Source organism: Cucumis sativus, chromosome 6 (assembly GCF_000004075.3).
Source record: "Cucumis sativus cultivar 9930 chromosome 6, Cucumber_9930_V3, whole genome shotgun sequence".
Classification (NCBI taxonomy): Eukaryota; Viridiplantae; Streptophyta; class Magnoliopsida; order Cucurbitales; family Cucurbitaceae; genus Cucumis; species Cucumis sativus.
Window position 1 is genome coordinate 6,095,116 of NC_026660.2, and position 22,172 is coordinate 6,117,287.

At 34.1% G+C, this 22,172-nt stretch overlaps 4 protein-coding genes across 4 annotated transcripts; 2 read left to right on the forward strand and 2 right to left on the reverse strand.

Moving 5' to 3' along the window:
• Positions 1-437: 437 nt before the first annotated feature.
• Positions 438-8,272, forward strand: LOC101208314 (nodulation receptor kinase). Its single transcript, XM_011660091.2, has 15 exons — positions 438-615; positions 1,740-2,292; positions 2,751-3,238; positions 3,353-3,503; positions 3,952-4,023; positions 4,119-4,187; positions 4,459-4,530; positions 4,676-4,747; positions 4,849-5,027; positions 5,631-5,857; positions 6,117-6,243; positions 6,326-6,394; positions 7,002-7,191; positions 7,306-7,438; positions 7,553-8,272. Exons 1-15 carry the CDS (start codon positions 516-518, stop codon positions 7,895-7,897), a joined length of 2,847 nt encoding a protein of 948 aa, XP_011658393.1. The 5' UTR covers positions 438-515; the 3' UTR covers positions 7,898-8,272.
• A 706-nt stretch (positions 8,273-8,978) lies between these two features.
• On the reverse strand, positions 8,979-10,937 carry LOC101208069 (isoflavone 2'-hydroxylase-like). Its single transcript, NM_001302639.1, has 2 exons — positions 10,029-10,937; positions 8,979-9,596 (listed from the first exon to the last, which is right to left on the reverse strand). The coding sequence occupies exons 1-2, from the start codon at positions 10,935-10,937 to the stop codon at positions 8,979-8,981; spliced, it is 1,527 nt and encodes a 508-aa protein (NP_001289568.1).
• A 1,345-nt stretch (positions 10,938-12,282) lies between these two features.
• On the forward strand, positions 12,283-13,845 carry LOC101204774 (cytochrome P450 89A2-like). The gene has a single exon (NM_001308856.1). It carries the CDS (start codon positions 12,283-12,285, stop codon positions 13,843-13,845), a length of 1,563 nt encoding a protein of 520 aa, NP_001295785.1.
• A 2,758-nt stretch (positions 13,846-16,603) lies between these two features.
• Positions 16,604-18,502, reverse strand: LOC101207828 (cytochrome P450 81Q32). The gene is made up of 2 exons (XM_004140614.3): positions 17,569-18,502; positions 16,604-17,428 (listed from the first exon to the last, which is right to left on the reverse strand). Exons 1-2 carry the CDS (start codon positions 18,448-18,450, stop codon positions 16,787-16,789), a joined length of 1,524 nt encoding a protein of 507 aa, XP_004140662.1. The 5' UTR covers positions 18,451-18,502; the 3' UTR covers positions 16,604-16,786.
• Positions 18,503-22,172: the final 3,670 nt, after the last annotated feature.

Below are 22,172 nucleotides of genomic sequence, written 5' to 3' on the forward strand. Positions count from 1 at the left end.
AATCCTAAATTACAAAACCACCAATCAATTAGGAATTAAACATATGTTAAAGAGACAATAATACATTAGTTCACCCAATATATATTATTAAAAACTATAATTTATGTTTAAACAATGTTAAACTATGTCTTTATCACCAACCCAAATTAATAATCAATACAATTAGTCATACAAATAATTATCACTTAAAAAATTGATTACAACCTTTGTTTTCATTCTAATAATCAAATGTGTAGGATCGATGCAACTTCCTTCATTCTCTTTGTATTTTCTCAAATTTTGAGGTCAACTCAACCTAACCCTCCATTGTACCTTCCATCATATCTTCTTCTAATCCCTTCTCTAAAAATCCTATTAATTCTTCCTAAATTTCAGTCCATGGCTACATATTGTTAGATCACAATCATCAAAATCAGTTTGTTTGTTTTTTTTTTTTTAATAATTAGAAGCAGTTGATTAACTGTTAATCTCTCAAACATGGAGATTAAAGCTTGGTTAAGAAGGAAGAGATCAAGATGATGATGGGAGGGTTATTCTATATTTGGGGTTTAACCATTGCTCAGCTGCTGCTTATTCTCATCATTCTCATTATTCATCCAATTACAGCACAAGAGGGTTAGTATATAGTGTGTATTAATATTGTTTTGGTTTTAATTGATGTGTTCATGATCATAATTTTAGGTGGAAATAATATATATACAATGATTAATTTTTCTTATTATGAGATTATTAAATTAACCCTTTAATCCTACATCCTTAATTATAGTGATTTTTGTGTTACTTTTGGAGGCTTGAAGGAGATTTACATAATATAATATGGGTCGATTTTGTTTGATGTAGGTGTGTGTTTATATATAACATGAAGTTTTATCTTAAAATTAATCGGTAATGAGAGAAGTAATTAACTTATCTTCGGTTAGATCTAAATTAATAAAATGATTTCATCCTCTCCTTGTACATAAATTAATAGGATACTAAGATAAGTTTAGAATTTAATCTAGGTTCATAATTAGAATTTAATTCCTATGGCTGTGTGTGTCTATATATATATGTAAAATTCTCGTAAGGATTATAACTGAGACGATTTATTTATGAAGTTTTTTATCAAACCAACTATTTTTTAGTATAATTTTTTAGAAAAATACTTGGAAGCATCTTGAGTTGTATTCATTGTTCTGTTCCGCGTCCTATCTAAGTGTCCTAATTCACAAACTATATCACTTGACCAATATTTTCTTTTTTTGAAAAGAATATTTTTTAAATAAAAAAGAATACAAAAAGATAGGTGTAACCTTGGTTATATCCAAGTATTGCTCTAATTTTCTTATTAGGCTAACTAAATCAACCAAATTAATATGAATGACAGAGTGACGAATTGAAATGTATTATGGGGTTTTTGCAAAATAGCAAAAAAAAAATTATGATAATAGAGCTTATGTCACAACATTTTACAAATTTGCATAAGTAATAAATTTAAAAGTGATAATCATTTGATAGTCCTATGATTACCATCTGATAGTCATATGATTACCGTTTGATAGTTCCTTGATAACTTATAATTATTGTCTGATAGTCGTCTGATATCGATAGTTTTTCCATATTCACAATATGAAAAAAAATAGTGTCATGAACTATTTTTTAAAAATGTTTTGGTCATTTGATGCAATTTCTCATTATTATTTCTTTTAAAAATTAGAGGTTCAAATAATGTTGATACTCGATTGACTAAAACAATGCAGGTTTCGTGAGCTTAGCTTGTTGTGCAGAAACAAACTTCATAGACAAGAACACAAGCATTGAGTGGACACAAGATTCCCAATGGTTGTTCCCAAATTCCTCATCAACTTGTGCAAACATAAACAACGATAATAACATTAACAATAATGAGAAATCTAGAATATTTGGTAGTACTCTCTTGGGGTGGAAGAGATATTGCTATCATTTCGACACCATAAAAGGGGAAGAATATTTGATAAGGGGTACATTTTTGGTGAACGAGTCAACCAATAGCAATCGACGTTATTCATCGTCTTTATTTGGTGTTTACATTGGGAATACGCTTTTGAGTCGAGTAAAAACGTTTCAAGACTCGATAGTGATTGAAGCAAGTTTCAAAGCCGAGAGAAAATACATAGATTTTTGCTTGGAGAAGGATGATGAGGGAGATGAAGCTTATATATCATATCTTGAAATTCGACCACTTCAGAATTTTAATTATCTCTCCAGGTTTCCATCTCGTGTTTTCAAATTGATTGCTAGACTCAATGTAGGAGAATCTACATTGGATATCAGGTATTTTTTTTTTTTTTACTATGTTTATCATGTTTATCGTTCATTATATCTTTGTGAACTCTAAAATATTAAAAAAGTCGAAAAAATCATCATGTAAGAAATTGTGATTATACACCAATAGGGTAAGCTAGCTACGAAAAAATGGACTAACCCAAAAATAAACTCAAGTGTTTTTTATGCTTACGTCCGTCACCACTTCATTGTTGCGTTCATCATAAAATGGTTGAGATGACTTCAATATTATGATGTTCTACTACACAACCAAATATTAGTTTCTATCTATTCTTTAGAAATTGAGCTATCTGTACAAAAACCTCTCCCACTTTAGTTGGTTTCATTGGGCAAAATTTTGTGTTTTGTATAGGAAAATTGTAAACATAAGAATTTAATGTAAAAGAATTTGGAACCATCACAATTAATTTTTAGTTATTTACTTTGATTTTTTTTGCAAATTTCAGGTACCCAAATGACCCGATCGATAGAATTTGGAAAGCTTCGCCATCTTTCCTAAATGGAAGTCGTTTCTTGTTAGACTCAAATATCAACATCTCATCCAAGTTCAACTCCAATGCTTCGCTTGGCGTTCCATTGGAAGTCCTCCGAACTGCTGTTACACATTCCGACCAGCTGGTTTTCCTCCACGATGAGCTTGACACAGCAACTTATGAGTATCGTATCTTCTTTCACTTTGTTGAGCTCAACCAGACTGTTGAATCTGGCCAAAGATTGTTTGACATTTTCATTAATAATGACAAGAAAGCAACAAATTTTGACATTCTAGCTCATGGGTCCAACTACAAATGGGAATTTTATGATGTTTTGGCTAATGGGTCACTTAACTTGACCTTGGTCAAGGCTTCAGTTGGGTCTGAGTTAGGACCCATTTGTAGTGCTTATGAGATCATGCAGGTACGCCCCTGGAATCAGGAGTCTGATGAGAATGATGGTAAGATTGCGTTTGTTGGGCTTTGGAAGCAAATGTTTTCGAGTTTTGTTTTTAGAATCTTGTTACTAATTGGGCAGTTTTTTTCTCACTTCATCCATTTCCTCTGCTTCCCAGTTGATGTGATTTTGAAGGTGAGAGATGAGTTGTTGGTTGCTAACCAACAGAACGAAGTATTGGGTAGTTGGTCAGGGGATCCTTGCCTTTCGATTCCATGGGGCGGTCTGGCTTGTGACTCCATCAATGGATCTTCAGTTATCACCAAACTGTTAGTGGTTTCATTCTATTGTTCATAAGTTGTCTTGTGCTTACTTCAACTATGTTGTTAATTCACATGAAATTGTACAAAACAGGTGGAAATTTTTGTATGTTGGCAGGTTTTGAACTTAGACTCTCTTACCATACATGTTTCATAATTAACATTACATACGTTTGAGCTATTATGTTTGGTTCGTTCGACCATCTAAGTTTCTTCTTGATAATTCTTCCTAGTTAATGAGATGCTGGTGGCTATTTCCAGTGATTGAACTCAGAATCTCTTACTATACATGTTGAATAGTTAAAATTACAACTTTTGAGGTGTTAAGTGTGGTTCACTCAATCATATAAATTGTTTCATAATAATTCTCCCTAGTTAACGAGTTGCTGGTGACTGTTTCCAGTGATTGATTGTTTTAGTGTGGGGCTTTATTCTGTTGGTTTGTGCAAATTTCCAGGGACCTCTCTGAGCATAAGTTCAAAGGATTGTTTCCTGTCAGTTTACCTAAGCTGGCCCATTTACAAACTCTGTATGGTTCCCTCACATTCTCTTGTCTTTTGGTCATTAATATTAGGGTGAGTAAACGAAGTTTAATTTCAAAATGATTCTTTTTGTGGTATGCAGGGATCTCAACAACAATGACTTCACCGGGAACATCCCATCATTTCCCACTTCTTCAGTGTTGATATCAGTGTAATAAGATGATGTTTCTTTGTTTGATTTCAAACTGTCCTTTAACTCCCTCGATATAGATTTATGTTTTCCCATGAAGAAATTATCTGGCATATAATCTCTTTGAATATAGAGTATATCAAAATCTATAGGCATTACAAAATTTCCCTTAATTGGTTTCATTTATTTTTTGCCCCTTATTTTCTCCCTAAATTCTAGTCAGGGTTTACAAGTTAAAAAACCAAAGTATGCATCAGGAGCTAAGAGGAATTTTAATTTGATTCATATCCAGGGATCTGAGGCACAATGATTTTAGGGGAGAACTCCCTGAATCTCTTGCTTTGTTGCCACATTTGATAACCTTGTAAGTTATTTCAGGATATTATGCAATCCTTTGGTATCTAAAACTTGTATGATCTAAACTTTTGCAGACTACAACCATTGCTTAACTAAATCATGAACATTGTTTTGAATCTGCCTCCTTTATCAGTATTCTGATTTATATGCAGAAACTTTGGCTGCAATCCTTACTTTGGCAAGGAGCTTCCACCCGACTTCAACATGTCAAGACTTACTACAGAGTAAGAGTCCTTCCATTCACACTTTTATTGGTCATAAACCATTTGAATTGAAATTTATGCTAGATGGTTCAACCGAAGCTAAAAATTCTACCTCATTGCAGCTATGGAACATGTGATAATTTAGATTCAACATTTCCGAAAAAAGGAATTGTCATAGGGACGGTTGCAACTGGAGCAGTTCTATTTACCATTATTTTTGGTGTCATTTATGTATACTGTTGCAGACAGAAATTTGTGTTTAGGGGAAGATATGACTTGAAAAGAGAACTTGTGATGAAAGGTGTGGTACTTTCTGATGACTCTCGTATTCTAAGATTCCCACAGAGAAAAAGTTAATTTTTTTTTTTAAAAATGTTTAAAGAAAATTATTTAACAATTTTCAAATTTATGATCTGATTAGGTAGAGTTTCTACCATGATACTACCAAGAAATGACATTTATATTTACTTGGAATACATGTTGTTATAGAATCACATTACGTTTTCTTTATAAATATCTGTATTCAATGAATTCAGGATTGTGATGAACAACTTACAAAACTCATCAAACTTTAAAATTTGAATAATTTGGCATCATCCCGATCCTCCCCTCCTCCACAAAAAAAAAAAAAAAAAAAAAAAAGGAATAAAACAGGCTATGATCTTGACCATGTCGTATATTTTCTTTTATGATGCAAAGTTCCTTAAGAAAGATTTCATGAATTAAAAACAGAGTTATACCCAAAGATCATTAGAGTCTGTCCATTATACTATATTTTAAGGAAGTGTTTCACCATAATTCATCTACCATTTTCTTTTAAATATTAATTATCAAGGAAATATTCATATGTGTATTGTTTTTGTGAAATATACTAGTTACTAAGTGCGAATTACTTGAAATGCAGATATAATCATTTCTCTACCCAGCACAGACGATGCCTTTATAAAATCAATATGCATACAATCATTTTCTCTCAAGTCTATTGAAGCTGCTACACAACAATACAAAACCTTAATAGGTGAAGGAGGGTTTGGATCTGTTTATCGTGGTACTTTGTCTGACGGTGAGGAAGTGGCTGTGAAGGTCCGTTCTGCAACATCTACTCAGGGAACACGAGAATTTGAAAATGAGGTCCGTATTAGAATCCTGATTTCTTTACTATTATTTATTTTTTCTGATTCTCATTGAAAAACATCATTCTTTTCTTTATTTATATTTACCTGTATTTTTAACATTCATTCATATGGTTGGATAAAGTTATTGGACACAATTTAGCTCGTATGTTTCTATAAAAAAATATTATTACTTTATGTCGTAGATAGCTTTTAGAAAGCTGTCAATTATAGATGTCTTCTTACACCACCTGAATTTGCCCATTTCTGAATTACAGCTAAACCTGCTTTCAACTATTAGGCACGAGAACCTGGTACCTCTTCTTGGCTATTGCTGTGAAAATGACCAACAAATGCTTGTCTACCCTTTTATGTCAAATGGATCACTGCAAGATCGTCTTTATGGTAACTTCTAACTTGCATGTTAGATCATTTCCGCCATCACCATATCCTCTTTCTTATATGATATTATAACCAAAATTACCAGGTGAGCTGGCGAAGAGGAAGACACTGGACTGGGCCACTAGACTTTCAATTGCACTTGGTGCTGCCAGAGGCAAGTTATATTGTATTTGTTGTCATTTAATTTCTGACGCAGGGAAAATGGGGTTAGTTAAAGCTGGTTAGAGAAGAGAGAATGTACGGTGTTATGTTCAGCAATGTAATCACGGAAATATTTTTCTTTTCTTCTTCTTCTTTTATTTTGTTCTATTTATTTATTTTTTGTGGTGGTGTTGGTGGTGGTTGGGGGGGATTGGGCACTGTCAGAATGGTAATATCAAGAGATTAGTTGTTTGGAACAGAGGACTTGGCTGTCGCACATTTGAGATGATCAGATGATCTTCCTGATGGCTAAAAAAGGAAGTTGGCTAGAAATAGCTTAAAGTAATCCTACTAAATGAATTGTGTGACAAATAATGGTCATTGTAGGATTGTTACCTTTTCATAGTTTTGGGAATACCTTAGGCAATTGGAGTTTGAAATCAAAACTATTTTCTCTGCCTCATTTCATCTTTAATTGGGGTTTTTGATGTAGAATATTGTCACCCTTCTAAAAACGAGAGAACTCTTGAGTTAGAAACCATATTGAGACCTTATATTTTAGCAGCTAACAAAATGGATGACAGGGAATTTCATGGGATTCTTTCTCTTTATTTTTCCAGGTTTGACGTATCTTCACACATTTGCTGGCAGATGTGTTATACATAGAGATGTAAAATCAAGCAATATACTTATGGACCATAGCATGTCTGCCAAGGTTGCAGATTTTGGGTTTTCAAAATATGCACCTCAAGAGGGTGACAGTGGTGCTTCCCTGGAAGTCAGAGGAACTGCTGGGTATTTAGATCCTGAGTAAGTTTTTTGTTCCACTTTGCTCTTTGTTCAAATGTTAATCACTCCAGAAAAATGAAAAATGGTTGAACGTTTACTTTTTTTGTCAATTTGTGATTCAAATTTTTTGTTCAGGTATTATACGACCCATCATTTGTCTGCTAAAAGTGACGTGTTCAGCTTTGGTGTGGTTCTCCTTGAAATCATATGTGGTCGTGAGCCTCTGAACATTCATAAACCTCGCAATGAATGGAGCTTGGTTGAATGGGTATGATTCAATTCTATGATATATTTATGAACTTTGAGCTTGAAGTGTTTCTTAGTATTTGAAAAATCATTCCAAATAGATCGTTCAAGCTTACGAGTGGCTTTGGAAATGCAGGCCAAAACTAATATAAGGGAGTCAAAGATTGAGGAGATAGTGGATCCTTCCATCAAAGGAGGCTACCATGCAGAGGCAATGTGGAGAGTTGTGGAGGTGGCATTGGCATGTATTGAGCCTTACTCGGCCTATCGACCTTGCATGGCTGATATTGTGCGTGAGCTAGAGGATTCCTTAATCATAGAGAACAATGCTTCAGAATACATGAGGTCCATAGATAGTTTTGGAGGTTCCAATCGTTTTTCGATGGTTGTGGACAGAAAGGTAGTAGTTCAACCACCCACTCCAACTCCAACAGAGCCATCGCCAGTCTCTCACGAATTGACCCCACCCGAGCCCAGGTAGCCTCTGATGAAACTAGATAACTAGGTATTGCTAGGCTAGTCTAGTTAACAGATAGTGAGGATTCAGGGACACCATTTGAGGAATGCTGAAAAAGTATGTTAGCACTTTCACGAGAGTATAGTTGTTAGAATATATGTGCGAGATGCATGAAACATGATGCATTCTTTGGTACATTTGTTTAGTACATTTCTAGTCAAGCTTATTTTATTAAGGTGCACAAATGGTATGTAGACGTATTACTTATTTACTTTGGCCTTTTCCAAGCATCCGTTGTGATATATAACAGGATCATTCCATCCTTTGTAACTGTAAATGCTAAGGGTAACCTGAATAGAAGGTGATAGTATAACAATATGATAAAGATATTTACAACAACCTTGCATGAACATGATCTATTAGATGGGTTGTTCAACATGATCAACTTGGTACCTTTTTTTTGTCATTTTTTTAACACCGCCTGTAAGACTAGCAGCGAGGCGAGTTTGGCAATTTTTCATCCTCTTTTGTGGGTATGGTTGGGATCGTCTTTTCTATCTTTGATTTGATCTTTTTGGTCACATAGTATCTGATTTGTGGTTTGGTGAGGGAAAAGCATCGTGAGAATAGTAAGATTTTAAATATGTATTTGTGTCTATTTTTTGAGGTTATGGCTGACAATTAAGCAATACTAGTGTCCCAAATGATTCCAATGGTGTCGAAAGTGATTGGAATACAAGTTGAATGAATCTAACTCTTATGCATGGCGATCAAACGTTCATCGTTTATTAGGAGTATTGAGATGATGATCACATTACTAAAGAATCATCAATCGATACTACCAAAAAGGCTTGGTTGCAGAACGATTCAATAATGCTACATATTAAGAATTTGCTTAGGCGTAAGATTGGTTGGTTAGTGACTTTTCTCAATGGAAAAAAGGAACAAACAATAAATATTGATTAGTTCTTAAAAACTTATTTTTAATTCTAGAATTTGGCTATTAATTCATATGTTACTTTGAAAAAGGATACAGAACAAAGGAACTAAAGGAAGATGAACTCCTCTTGCATAGAATTATTATTTGATTGCATTTCAAAAAGTTTCAAAGCAGCTTGGTTGCAATTTCTCTTGCTTTACATAGTGCTTCAAGTGGTTGAGCTTTAGGCATACTAACCCCTTTTCCTTCATTCATATCTACTTCCTTACCATCAATACTCTTCCAATCAAAACATTGAATCAACGTTCCAAGCATCAAACCCATCACTCTATTTGCCATTCCAGTTCCTGGACAAGCTCTCCTTCCCAAACCAAATGCTATCATTAACTTATTATTTCCATCACCTTCCCCGTTATTATTCTCAAACCTCTCTGGTTTAAAACTTGTTGGATCTTCCCACAATACAGGGTCTCTATGGATAGCCCACGCGTTTACTAGTAACATTGTGTCACGTGGTATGTCGTATCCTGATATTCTACAATCAGCTGAAGACTTATGTGGCAGTAGGAGAGGGCCAGCTGGGTATAACCGAAGAGTTTCTAGGATTATATATCGTAGGTAGTTTAATTTTGAAAGATCAGTTTCTTCAATCAATTTATCTCCACCAAGTTGAGATTCTATTTCAGCTCTTGCCTTCTTCAACACTGATGGATGGTTTAGTAGATTTGACATTGCCCACTCTATTGTCACTGCAGTCGTGTCTGAGCCACCAAGTATCATTGTCTGTGAGATGAAACGTTAGTTAGATAAAAAAGCGTGACATATTTTTCTACAAAAGGTATTTTTAAGCAAGTTTGAATGTTATTTAGTATATAAGGAACCCAACTTGACCCAATTCTGAAGAAGTGTTCTTCCTTTTTTTTCTTTTTAAAAATTGAATATTATTTAATATTTAATGGACCCCACCTCAGTCGGGTTGAATCAAGTTGGGTCTTGTCCGTACACAATCGACAACAGGTTGGGTTGGACTGGGTCTTCTTTTACACTCGTAATTTCTATAATAAAATCTAGGCTATATTCATCTTTGTACATCCTACTACTCAGTTGGCTAATCATATTTGTCTAACAAAATTAAGTCATTTTTTTAAAAAAAAACTTTGAAAAACAAAATTCACAAGTGAAAAAGAAAAAAGAAGAGAGATGAGAAGAACTAACCAAAATCAAGCCTTTGATAATATCATCTGTGTAATAGTCAGGCTGAGTCTCTTGCAACTTAAGAAAATGAGCAACCATACAATTCTTCATTTCTTCATTACTAATTTCACCTCTTCTATGTTCATCAATCAATCCTTGCCAAAATGCATCAACCCTTGTGATAAGCTTCTTTGCCCTCTTCATAAAACCTTGAATATCAATATACTTCAAGATTGGCAAGAAGTCAGCTGGATATGAAGACAAAGTAAATTCAAAAAGCTCATGAACAATAGCTTGAAATGTTCTTGCTTCACTACTTTTAGCTGCTTCTTCACCAAAATATCTCTTCCCTGCCACCATTCTCATTGTTACATTCATCGTCAATTCCTTCACCAATGGTTTAAACTCCACTTTCCCAAAACCATCTCTTGAAACTTCATAGATCTTCTTCATTGCCCTTCTCACTTCATCTCTCCTAATCTCATAATTCGCATTGAGACGACTTGAACACAGTATTTCCAGTGTGCTCACACGTCGAAGTTTACGCCAGTGATCACCATATGGAGCCGCACCAAGAGTGGTTTCATTGTAACTCAAGCAATGGCTCACGGCGAAGTTGGGACGGTTTGCGAAAATGATATCGTTTTTTATGAAGCATTCTTCGGCTGCTTCCAGTGATGTAACGACGACAACCGAACGAGAACCGAATCGAAGTGAAAGTACTGGACCATACTTTTGTGAGAGAGTTTGTAGAGTTCTATGAACTGGAAGCTTAAGGAGATGGAGGTGACCAATGATTGGAATAGAGGGTGGACTTGGAGGTAGATTTTTGTTGGAATTGAATTTCAACAAATACTTTATGATTGCCAAAACAACTACAGCAATACTCAGAATTGAAAAGGCTGAATATTGTAAGATAGAGTCTTCCATTATTTCCCACATACTGCTCGGCTCCTTTACTAAGCTGCATGGTTGATTCACACACACACACATATATATATAAGGTATGGTTGTTAAATATATACTAATTAGACCAGATATAGTATAATAATGATTTATTAATAATAGAATTAGTTTAGTTTGTTTCAATATACAATCAAAAGTATATTAGAGAACACAAAATAATGTATATAGGAAACAAAAAAGAATTCGAATCAAGAGACGTCATTTTGAACAGGCATGACCAACTTTATTCACACCTCGATCAATCTCACATAACAACCTGTTTGACTTTACAACATTTAGGTGTAAAAAAACTAGTAAAAGAAATTAATTTTTAAGTAGTTGATCACCGTAGATTGAATGTATGACGACCCTTTAAGTTAATTATTGAGACTATATCTCATTTTTTACTATTAAACACCATTAAACGTTGGCAAGACTACGAGTATAATCAACTCTATGTTTATCAAAGTTTGTTTTGGTAAGATTCACGTGGTATGTTACTGATCTAAATCAGTAATAATGTACTGTTTGTGTCTTAGGAATAATAATGTGTTTGTCTCATTGTGGAGATGGGGAGAAGTGATTTGGCGTGTATCACGTGTAGTGAATAACGATCATATAATGAACATATACAAGAAGAAATCAAAATGGAAACATATATAAACAATTTACCTGATCACTCTATTAATTATACGTTTTTAATATAACCGAAGAATATTTTTTGAAAAACTACGTAAGTGTCAACATTAATGAGCTAATTATTGTCACCTATGTGGCTAGCTTCTAATAATTAATAAGTACTGCTTCTGCTACAAACAGTAGACGAGTGTTTTGTCTAAACTAAGTTACTAATAATTATTAAGAAATCTGGGAAAGCGAGTAGTTTGGGCGTGTATCACGTGGGATATCGATGGATCATACAAACAGATATCACAATCACAATATATTATATGCTTTGATATATATATAATATGAGCATGATATTGCTGCTACTCCATTCATCTTAAACCACATTAACACTAACACGTGAATCATGTTAAACCAGGGGGATATGAATTCTTTCAAAACCATTCCCACCATGCTTTTAACTGTTCAAAATCAATTTTTGTAGATGGAGATTGGATCTAAAGATGTGAAATTAAATATTTACGAGAGATAAAAATGATTTTAACCATTTCAAACTTAACAACAAACTGTATTCCTGTGTGGACGTTGTCAAGGAGTATCATTGCTCCTATGATGTACTCTACAATCTCTCTCTTTCACATTATAAAAATGAAAGGAAAGGGGTGAAAGAGATCATAAGTTGTAGTGAAAGCAAAAAGGAAGAATGGATGATAATGGTTTGGTAATAGCTCTCATTGCCCTTTCCATTTGTGCAATCTTTCACATACTTTTGAACTATATTTCCCATCGCAGGCAGCAAAAACTTCCTCCTGGTCCTCTTTCTCTGCCATTTATAGGCAATCCCATTTGGTTTTTCAAACCTCTGTCTCAACTTGAAACCACCCTTCGCCATTACCATTCCAAATATGGCCCAGTTGTGACCCTTCACTTTGGTAACACCCCTTCCATTTTCATAGCCAGCCACTCTGTTTCTCACCATGCTTTGGTCCAAAACGGCGCCATCTTCGCCGATCGTTTCCCCGTCATGGAAACAGTCAAAATCATTACTAGTAACCAGCATAATATCAGCACTGCCTTCTACGGCCCCACATGGCGTGCCCTCCGCCGTAACCTCACGTCTGAGCTTCTCCATCCTTCTCGTTTGAAAGCTCATTCGGGTTCTCGTAAATGGACGTTGGATGTTCTCGTTCATCGCCTCCGCCTAACATCGGCTGCCGAGCCTGTGAAGGTCATAAATCATATTCGTTATGCTATGTATTGTTTAGCTACAGTTATGTGTTTTGGGGAGAGATTCGATGAGAAGTTTATCTATGAAGTACAAGAATCTCAACGTGGGATTTTGTTGAATATCAATAAATTCAATGATCTTAATTTCTGGCCAGCAAGATTGGGGAAGATTTTGTTCAAGAAACGATGGGATGAGATTCGTCAGCTACGTAAACGGCAAGACGATTTGTTGTTACCTTTGATTAACAATGCAAGAAAAAACAGAACAACAATCAAAGATAATGAAGAAACTGGGAAACCAATCCCTTATGTTGATACTCTATTTGATTTAGAAATTGAGGATAACAACAATGAGAAGAAGAAGAGGAAATTAGTAGACGATGAACTCATAACATTATGTTCCGAGTTTCTCGACGCGATTACCGATACAACGGTTGCATCGTTGCAATGGATAATGGCAAATATAGTGAAGTATCCAGAGATACAAGAGAAGTTGTACAAGGAGATAAAAGAAGTGATGGGAAACAAGAAGAAGGGTGAAGAAATAGAAGAGGAAGAATTGGGGAAGATAACATATTTGAAAGCAGTAGTAATGGAAGGACTACGAAGACATCCCCCGGGGCATATGTTGTTGCCACATAAGGTGACAGAGGAGAGTGTTTTGGATCCAGGAGGATACAGGGTGCCGAAAGGAACATCGGTGAACTTTATGGTAGCGGATATAGGTTGGGATGAGAAAGTATGGACAGAACCAATGGCGTTCAAGCCGGAGAGATTCTTGAACGATAAAGTAGAGGGAGGGGTCGAGTTGGAAGTTGATATAACAGGGAGTAAGGAAATAAAGATGATGCCATTTGGGGCAGGGAGGAGAATATGCCCTGGCATTGGATTGGGGTTATTGCATTTGGAGTATTTTGTTGGGAATTTAGTGTGGAATTTCAAGTGGAATGCTGTAGGGGAAGTTGATTTGTGTGAGAAGCAAGAATCTGCCATCATTATGAAATATCCATTGCTTGCTTCTTTGTCGCCAAGAAGCTGAAGTTTCTCAGTTTATTTACTATCAAGTGAAGAATAAATATTACAAGAGTCGTAAGCCCATGTTTATGCCACCATTCAATCTTTTATAAGAAAGAGCCTTAATTTAAAATGCAAAGCTAAGGGTAAGAAGTAAATGAGTGATTTTTGAGGTTTGTTTGAGAAGTTGAAATTGTGTTGGAAGCAAGAATCTGGTGTCACTAAGAAAATTATATCCATCCATTTGCTTGCTTATAATCTGTCTCCGAGAGCTGATGTTTCTTAATAATGTGAGAGCTCGAGGTTTGAGAGAGCGTTAGAGATGTTCACGAGGTGGGAATAGGGATGTCGTCGTTCATGCCCTCCGTTTGATTCTTCATCTTGAAAGTGTAGTGTTTAGTCTTTAAATACATATAACAAAACCACATGTAGTTAATGTTCGGCTAATAAATCAACATGCCTCATTTTATGCTAAGAAATAGAGATAACTCAGATGAGATTCTTACTTCTAACACCAAAAATCACCTCAAATTCATAAATAGAAAAAAGAGAATTTATAATGGGGTATACATCATTTTTTTCTAACAATTTGATTTGAGTATATAGCAAATTTTTAGTTATTCTTTAAAATATTCCAAAATTACCCTCATTTTAAAAGAAAATTGGTGCAATTCTCCACGATTTTCTCACTTCTCCATATTCTTGGCTATTTTCTCTCTTCTCCTAGCTCTCAACGTCCAACAACTTTACAACGAACTTTCGTTAATAATTAAATGTGTTTTCTTTAAAGATTTGGATTCTTTTAGTCTTTTTTTCTTTTGATCTTTCACATTCTCCAACACATTCATTGACGGTTTAGGTTGTCTCTTCGACCTAACGTTTTCAATGTTTTTCACTATTTTCATAGTTTTCACTGATAGACCATATCCCTAAGCAACAAAACACAAAATGAAAACAGATTAGCATACCAAAGAAACAAGTTCAACATCCTCCAAATCTATTAATCACTAACAAGAACATATCACCGTTAGATCATAAGCAACATCCCACACAAAATATGGACATTAAACAAAAGTATTTACTAAACATATTCCAAGTCTATCAGTGATAGAATGTATCATTGATAGATTAAGAAACAACACTTAAACTAAAACATCCACCAACACACCTTACTGCAAACAAACAGATTAACATTCCAAAAAAACAAGTTCAACATTCTTCAAATCTATCAATCACTGATAGAAACATATAACTGATAGACTTTAAGCAACATCGCACAAAAAATGCAGTTTAACTTAGATCTTCTACTGACATAACATATCACTAATCTTCTACTAACCAAATCTATCAACCATTCGATTTCAAACAAATAGAAAAAGAAGAAACTATATTTCAAATATATTGCGACCAAACATAAAACAAAAATTATGAAAGAACGTGAACTGAAGCGAAAATCCTGAAGCGAAGAAAGTGGAACACGATGAAGTAGAGAATGTGAAGCGAAGCCATCTACGAAGGCACCAAAATCGCAAAAGAAAATCGGAATATGAAGAAAAGGGAAGAAAGTGGAAGACGGAAGGAATACGTAAAGTGTATTTGGGGGGCATTTTCGTCTTTTACCTTAAAATTGAACTAAAATTTGCCATATTTGCAATTCTTTTAAAGATTTGTTATATCCTTAATTAATTTGTAGTAATTTGCTATATTTCTAGACAGTCCTAGAAAAAAGTTGACAAACTATTTACATTTCATAGAACAAAACCACTAAAAGACAATTTATTACATTATGATCTTTCTAGAAAGTACAAATATTTGTCAAATGTTCTATTATGGACACTTTTCCTAATTAATAATAGTGGCAAATTTAGGAATAATAATAAATGGTATAACAATAGTTTGAAAAGTCTAGATGATAGAAGTTTATCGTTGATGAATTCTAGAAATTTTGTTATAATTGCGTTTTTTTAAAAAATGTTCTTATATATCGGAATATTTTGAATCTAGTTGTTTATATTTGCAACTATCTCGAATCATTATAACAATAAAATCTCTAATTTAAACTATCTACCCATGTTAAAGTAAACTTAATTTATTGGTATTAGCATGTCTTCTGTTTCACCCCGTACTTAAAAATGAAACCTAAGTGTTGAACATGTGTGTGTGTATATAGAGAGAGAGGTTGGCATGGTGTGAGTAGTGAAAGGAAAGTGGCTTAATTTGGCATGAATCAGTTGTGGGGGATACATACTGATATATACCAAAAGTGAAAAACGAACATATATATGAATGTTGAGGCATGCAATGGATCCATATAGTTGTTGTTCATAAAGAAAGTATTAGATAGATCCATAGACAAGAGTTTATAAGTGTTGAGAAATTATATATATATATATATATATATATATATATATAAGATTTTTTAACAAAATCAATTCAATCAAACCATTGACTTTTAAAGTAATTGTAATTAGTATTTTACATCAATTATTATCGATTTATGAATTCGATATCTATACCATCTAATTAAAAATGATTATTAGAATACATTAAAAAAATTGATATGATCTCCACTATTTTGTTAATTGATAGTATTTTTTTTCTTAAGTTTAGTTAATAACAATGTTTTCTTTTTTGGTTAATATTATTTTCTTCCTTATTTTAACGAGAGGGTTTCATCTAATTTCCTCTTAAGAATAATGAAATTCAATGAAACTCTTCTATTTTTCTTCACAATTTTTACCATAATTATTTATTTCAGTTTGTTCTTGTTCACAAAATCCCTATAAAATTAAACTATGATATTAGTCTATTGGATCATGATCGTTTTCCAACAAAAAAACATCTTATTGAAATTCAATAGAGTGGTTTCCATTCTTCCACTTAACTTGTAAGATGAACAAATTGTTTTCGACGTCAAAATGATAGCTAACATTACTATTGTTGAAAACAACAAGCACCCTAAATCATTAATCATCTAATGCAAGCTTTTTGATGATGGGACGAGCTCTACACAAGGCCTCCAATGGCTCAACTTTAGGCATAGAAATTCCTTGACCTTCAGTCATATCAATTTCCTTTTCACTAACTCTCTTCCACTCAAAGCTTTGTATCAATGAACCCAAAGTCAATCCCACCACACGATTAGCCATCCCCATCCCAGGGCAAGCCCTCCTCCCCAATCCAAATGGCAAGAAGCTATAACCATTATTATTGTTATTGCTTCCTTCTCGACCCTGATGATCACTCTCGAACCTCTCGGGCTTAAAGCTCGTCGAGTCCTCCCAAACCTTAGGATCCCTTTGGATAGCCCATGCATTCACCATTAACATAGTGTCAGCAGGAATATGGTATCCTCCTAAAGAACAACTGCTCGATGATAAATGAGGAGCTAAGAGTGGAGCTGGTGGATAAAGGCGTAGTGTCTCTGAAATTACATTCTGGAGATATGGTAGATTGGAGATATCTTCTTCATCTAGTATACGATCTTGTCCGATTTGTTTGTCGAGTTCATCCTTTACCTTTTTTAGTGCTTCTGGATGGTTGAGGAGATTCGACATTGCCCACTCTATTGTCACTGATGATGTTTCTGTTGCTGCTGATAGAATTGTCTGCAAATTCAAGGAAAAAAGAATGTGTTCATTGTTTTTTCTCTCTCTAAAATTTCAAAACCATCAATGTGTTGATCAAAGTAATTACGAATAAAACAATAATTTTCCATTATGAAAAGAAAAAAGAACTCAGAACTTACAACAATGAGGCCTTTGATAATTTCATCAGTATAATAATCAGGTTGAGTCTTCTGCAAGCAAAGGAGATGACTGATCATTGTATTTCCCTTTTCCCCTTCTTCTTCATTTCTCCGATGTTCATCCACCAAATTCTGCAAAAACCAATCCGTATCTTTCCCAAGACTTTCAACTCTTTTTGTATATTGCCAATCAACCCATTTCAAAAATGGCAAAAAATCCCCTGGGTATGAACCCAATTGAAACGCCCTCTCCATAATTTCTCTAAACTTCTTAGCTTCTTCCAACTCACTCACTTCTTCCCCATAATACCTTTTCCCTGCCAACATTCTCATTATGATATTAAATGTCAATTCCGAAAACAACGATTTCAACTTCACTTTCCCAAATTCCGTACCCAAAACTCTATTCAATTTCTTTATCAGAATACCGATCTCTTCTTTTCGGATTCTCGCTGACATGTTCAACCGTATGGTTGACAATATTTCGGTTGCACTCAACCGTCTTAGATTGCGCCAGTGGTCGCCGTATGGAGCAGCCCCGAGTGTGGAGTTTCCATAGGTGAGATACTTGCCGGAAACAAACTCGGGGCGGTTGGCGAAAACAATGTCGTTTGTCGTGAAGCATTCTTCAATGGCGGATATGGAGGAGACGACGACGACAAGGCGGGAGCCGAGTCGGAGGGTGAAGATTGGACCGTATTTTTGGGAGAGATTGTGGAGTGTTCTGTGGATTGGGTGTTTGAGGAGATGAAGATGGCCAAGAATTGGGAGAGCTAGAGGGGAGGGAGGGAGGTTTTTCTTGGTTTTTTGGATGAAGAAAATGGAAACCAAAGCCAAGAAAGTAATCAGAAATGGAAGATAGGTGATGGCTTCCATTTCCATGGAGTAGTCTCAATTCAAAGTTGTGAGATTGCATGCTGTGAGCATTGCTAAAGGAAGGGATATATAACAAAAAGATAATACTACTACTACTCTATCTATGCATATTCCTTCATTGCATTGCTCATCTCGTCTTCCCCATTATAAAAATATAACGTACGTGATGATTCAGTCTCTGCCCATCCCTCTTTGAAAGAATAAAAACATGTTAGGAAAGTCGTTCAAATGACAAAATCAAAATATTCTATTATAGAAGTATGAAAAAGAGATCGAGGGGAGATTTTGGCATTTAATGGAAGAGTGTGAAAATATGGTTTTGGGATGTATGATCACGTGTTCAAGAAATTTGTTTTTTACTATATGATTGATGATAGTGAGTCCTAATTTGTTAGATTTTAATCGGTACCGGTGTGCTTGGGGTAAAGAGTCGTTGGATTATGAAGGGTTAGTGTTATGATAAACTTAATATCATATTTTTTATGATAAGATGTGAAATTTATTTTTTTATACATTTTTTTTAATTCATATTCTAAATCTAACACAAATTTCGTATTTTAATTTACAAAATTATCATATTTTTGTAAAATAGTTTTAAGTAATTTCTTTAAATGTGACGTCTATTTTCAACATTTTTTACGTAATCGTTGCATGTGAATAATTTATTGATTTTTTAAAGAAATTTGTATTCTAAATCCAATACACAGATTTAGTATAATTAATTTCTTGAAATGTCCTATTTTCGTAAAACAATTTTCAAACATTTTTTTAAATACGACGTCAATTTTGAACTTTCTAACGTAATTGTTACGTGCAAATAAATTGTTATTATTTTAAAAATCATATCCTAACTTCAATATACAAATTTTGTATATTTAATTTACCAAACCGTCATAATTTTCGTAAAACAATTTGCCTTAATTTCTTTAAATACGACATGAAATTTTCAACTTTTTTTTTAAGTAGTAGTTACGGTTGAATAAATTACTATTTTTCATTTTAAAGATAAAACATTGTCAGTTTTTCTTCTTACTTAAACATTATATATTTTTTCCTTTTTAAATTATAGGATTGTTGTTCCATGGAGCAACAAAAATGATAAAAATTATAATGAAACAATGAAAGATATAAAAATAAGGAAGAAGAAAGGGAGAAAAAATACATTTTGGAAAGGGGCACTTGCAAAAATGACAAAATAAGTTATAATAAATAAGTCCATAGCACACAGTTTATTATTTGTGAAAATAGTAAAAATGAAGCCCAACTCACACATAAGGTAAAATATCACAAATGTCTTCGTTACTAATATACGTTTGATACATCTTATACACGTCTGATACACCTAATACATCTGATACTTCTTCATACACCCGATACATTTGATTGATACACTTGATACACATGATACTCTTTGATACACTCGATACATTTTGATACAAACATTACTCATATATGTTTGATACACCTGATACACTGTCGATACATTTAGTATTCTTCACTTATACAATTGATTGATTAAATGCATTTGATATGCTTGAAGTCCTACTTGTACACTTGATATACACTTGTAAACTTGATTCATATATTTGATAATGATTCACTTTACTAATATACTTTAACAATATATTGTTAATATACTTGATAATAATACATTGGGTTACATCATTTATATATTTAATAATACTCTAACGAACTGCATAAAATTTGAAAAACTAAAAATCACGTAGTATGTATATTATGGAAATAATAAAATTACAGGAGACTTGAAAACATAGAATTGTGAAGAATTGAGAAAAGAGCGAGGAAAGATAGGTTATAATAACACTTCCTCCAAAGAAGGCTTGAGTTACCCTAACCCCACGGTCATAACTATGTTCCGTATTATTTTAATATTTTTTCTTTAAATAATGAAAACATGTTTACTTATTTTATTTCTTTCTACTGAATCTGAGATTTTTTTAAAATATTCAAATTGAATTAGAACTTTTTTTTAAAGGTAAAATAAGATTTAAATTAAAACTAAAATAAGTTATCCAATTAGTTTGGTTTGTGTGTCATATAACGTGATTCACGTTTTCTTCTTCTTATCTTTCACTATTATATTATATTATACATTTACTTATATTTTAACACTCTAAAACATAAATAAATTTGGGTTTTTTTTTTTATAGAAAAGGGAGGAAAGGAAAATTTGGGGGAAAACTTAAATTTCTTTTAGAAATGGGGAAAGGGAAATTTGGAAAAATAAAAAGAGGATTTTTTTTTCTTTTTTTAAGAAAATGATGAAAATATATATTAGTTGACATTTAAACAATGTCAAGTGATTACCACTAATCTTGACACTTTTAACTTGTCAAGTGTTTGAAAGAAAAGAATAAAAATATTATATTTCTTTCATTAATTGTTATTCTTGACGTTTTTTACATTATTTGACAGTTTTTATTAGAAGCGTCCAGTATTTCAAAACTACAGGTGCCATTGTTTGACTAAAGGTCAATCCAATAGAAAACACTCACTTTAAGAACAGATTCCAACAACAGGGTCCCACACAAACCCTGAATTACAAACACAACGCCTCAACCCCGTCCCGTTAGGATCAACACCACAAACCGCGTTTCCGTCACAATCAGTCTCCGTATTACAAACCGGTTCCCTCGGCAAAAGCCACTGCAACTCTAAACCCGGTTCTGGCCATTGACCCACTCCCAAGCTCGGGTCCAAATTCACAAAGCTCGTGTACGCACTACACCATGATTCCCTCACCCTAATCATGTACGAATTCGAAGATCCACCCGTCCGAAATGTGCAGCACAGCTGCGCCATCTCGCACTTCGTCGCTTCTCCTCTCGATCCCTTGATGTACGAATGGCACAGACTCGTCGACGAGCAGTTCAACGGCGAGCCCAACAGCAAATTCGTACAGTTGAAGTAGAGGATCGTATTCCCACTCGTCACGTTGAACGGTAAAGTATTGTTCAATTTAATTCCTTCGTGGGCGATATCCACTGTCACGCACATGTTGGGGATGAAATTTGAGGGGCGGATCACCAGGCGCTGGGTCAACGGGTTGATTGAGATGATCGGGTACGTGTTGTTTACCGTGTCAAATTTCAGTGAGCCTACGTCGCATCGGATCTTGTACAATTGGTCACCACAAGTGGGGCTTGTACTTAGAGGATAGGGGACGGCAGCCCCACCGCAGTCCGGACATCGGGTAATGGAGGTAGCCATTTCTGCGGTGGCAAGCAGCGCTGCCACGAAGAGGAGTAGCCGTTTTGAAATGGATGCCATTGATTTTTATCGGAAGCTGAATTCTTGGTGGTGGGTTTTACAATTTGAATCGTTTGGGTTGAAATAAATGGAAGAAACATTATTTATTTATTTTCTTTGAAGTTTGAAGAATAACGGTCAAAGTAAAAGTGGGTGACATGCGCGTCAATGAAAGGTTATCGAGTTGTTTCTTTAGGCAGAAAGTTGTGTTCAATATCATCTAACAATCTAAACGGTTATAAATTCAATATTATTTGAGATTTTTGTTTCATTTTTAAGAGAAAGAAAGAGGGAATGAAGTTCTAATTTTGAACTATTTTTAAGTGAAAAAAAATATATTGGTAAGAAACTATTGCTATGAAGTTCTAAAATTTGGGTTTTTAGTTTGTGAAGTTTTAGAAACTATTGTATTTAGTTTAGGTATGGTTGGTTGTTATTAGTGTGTTAAACCTAACATA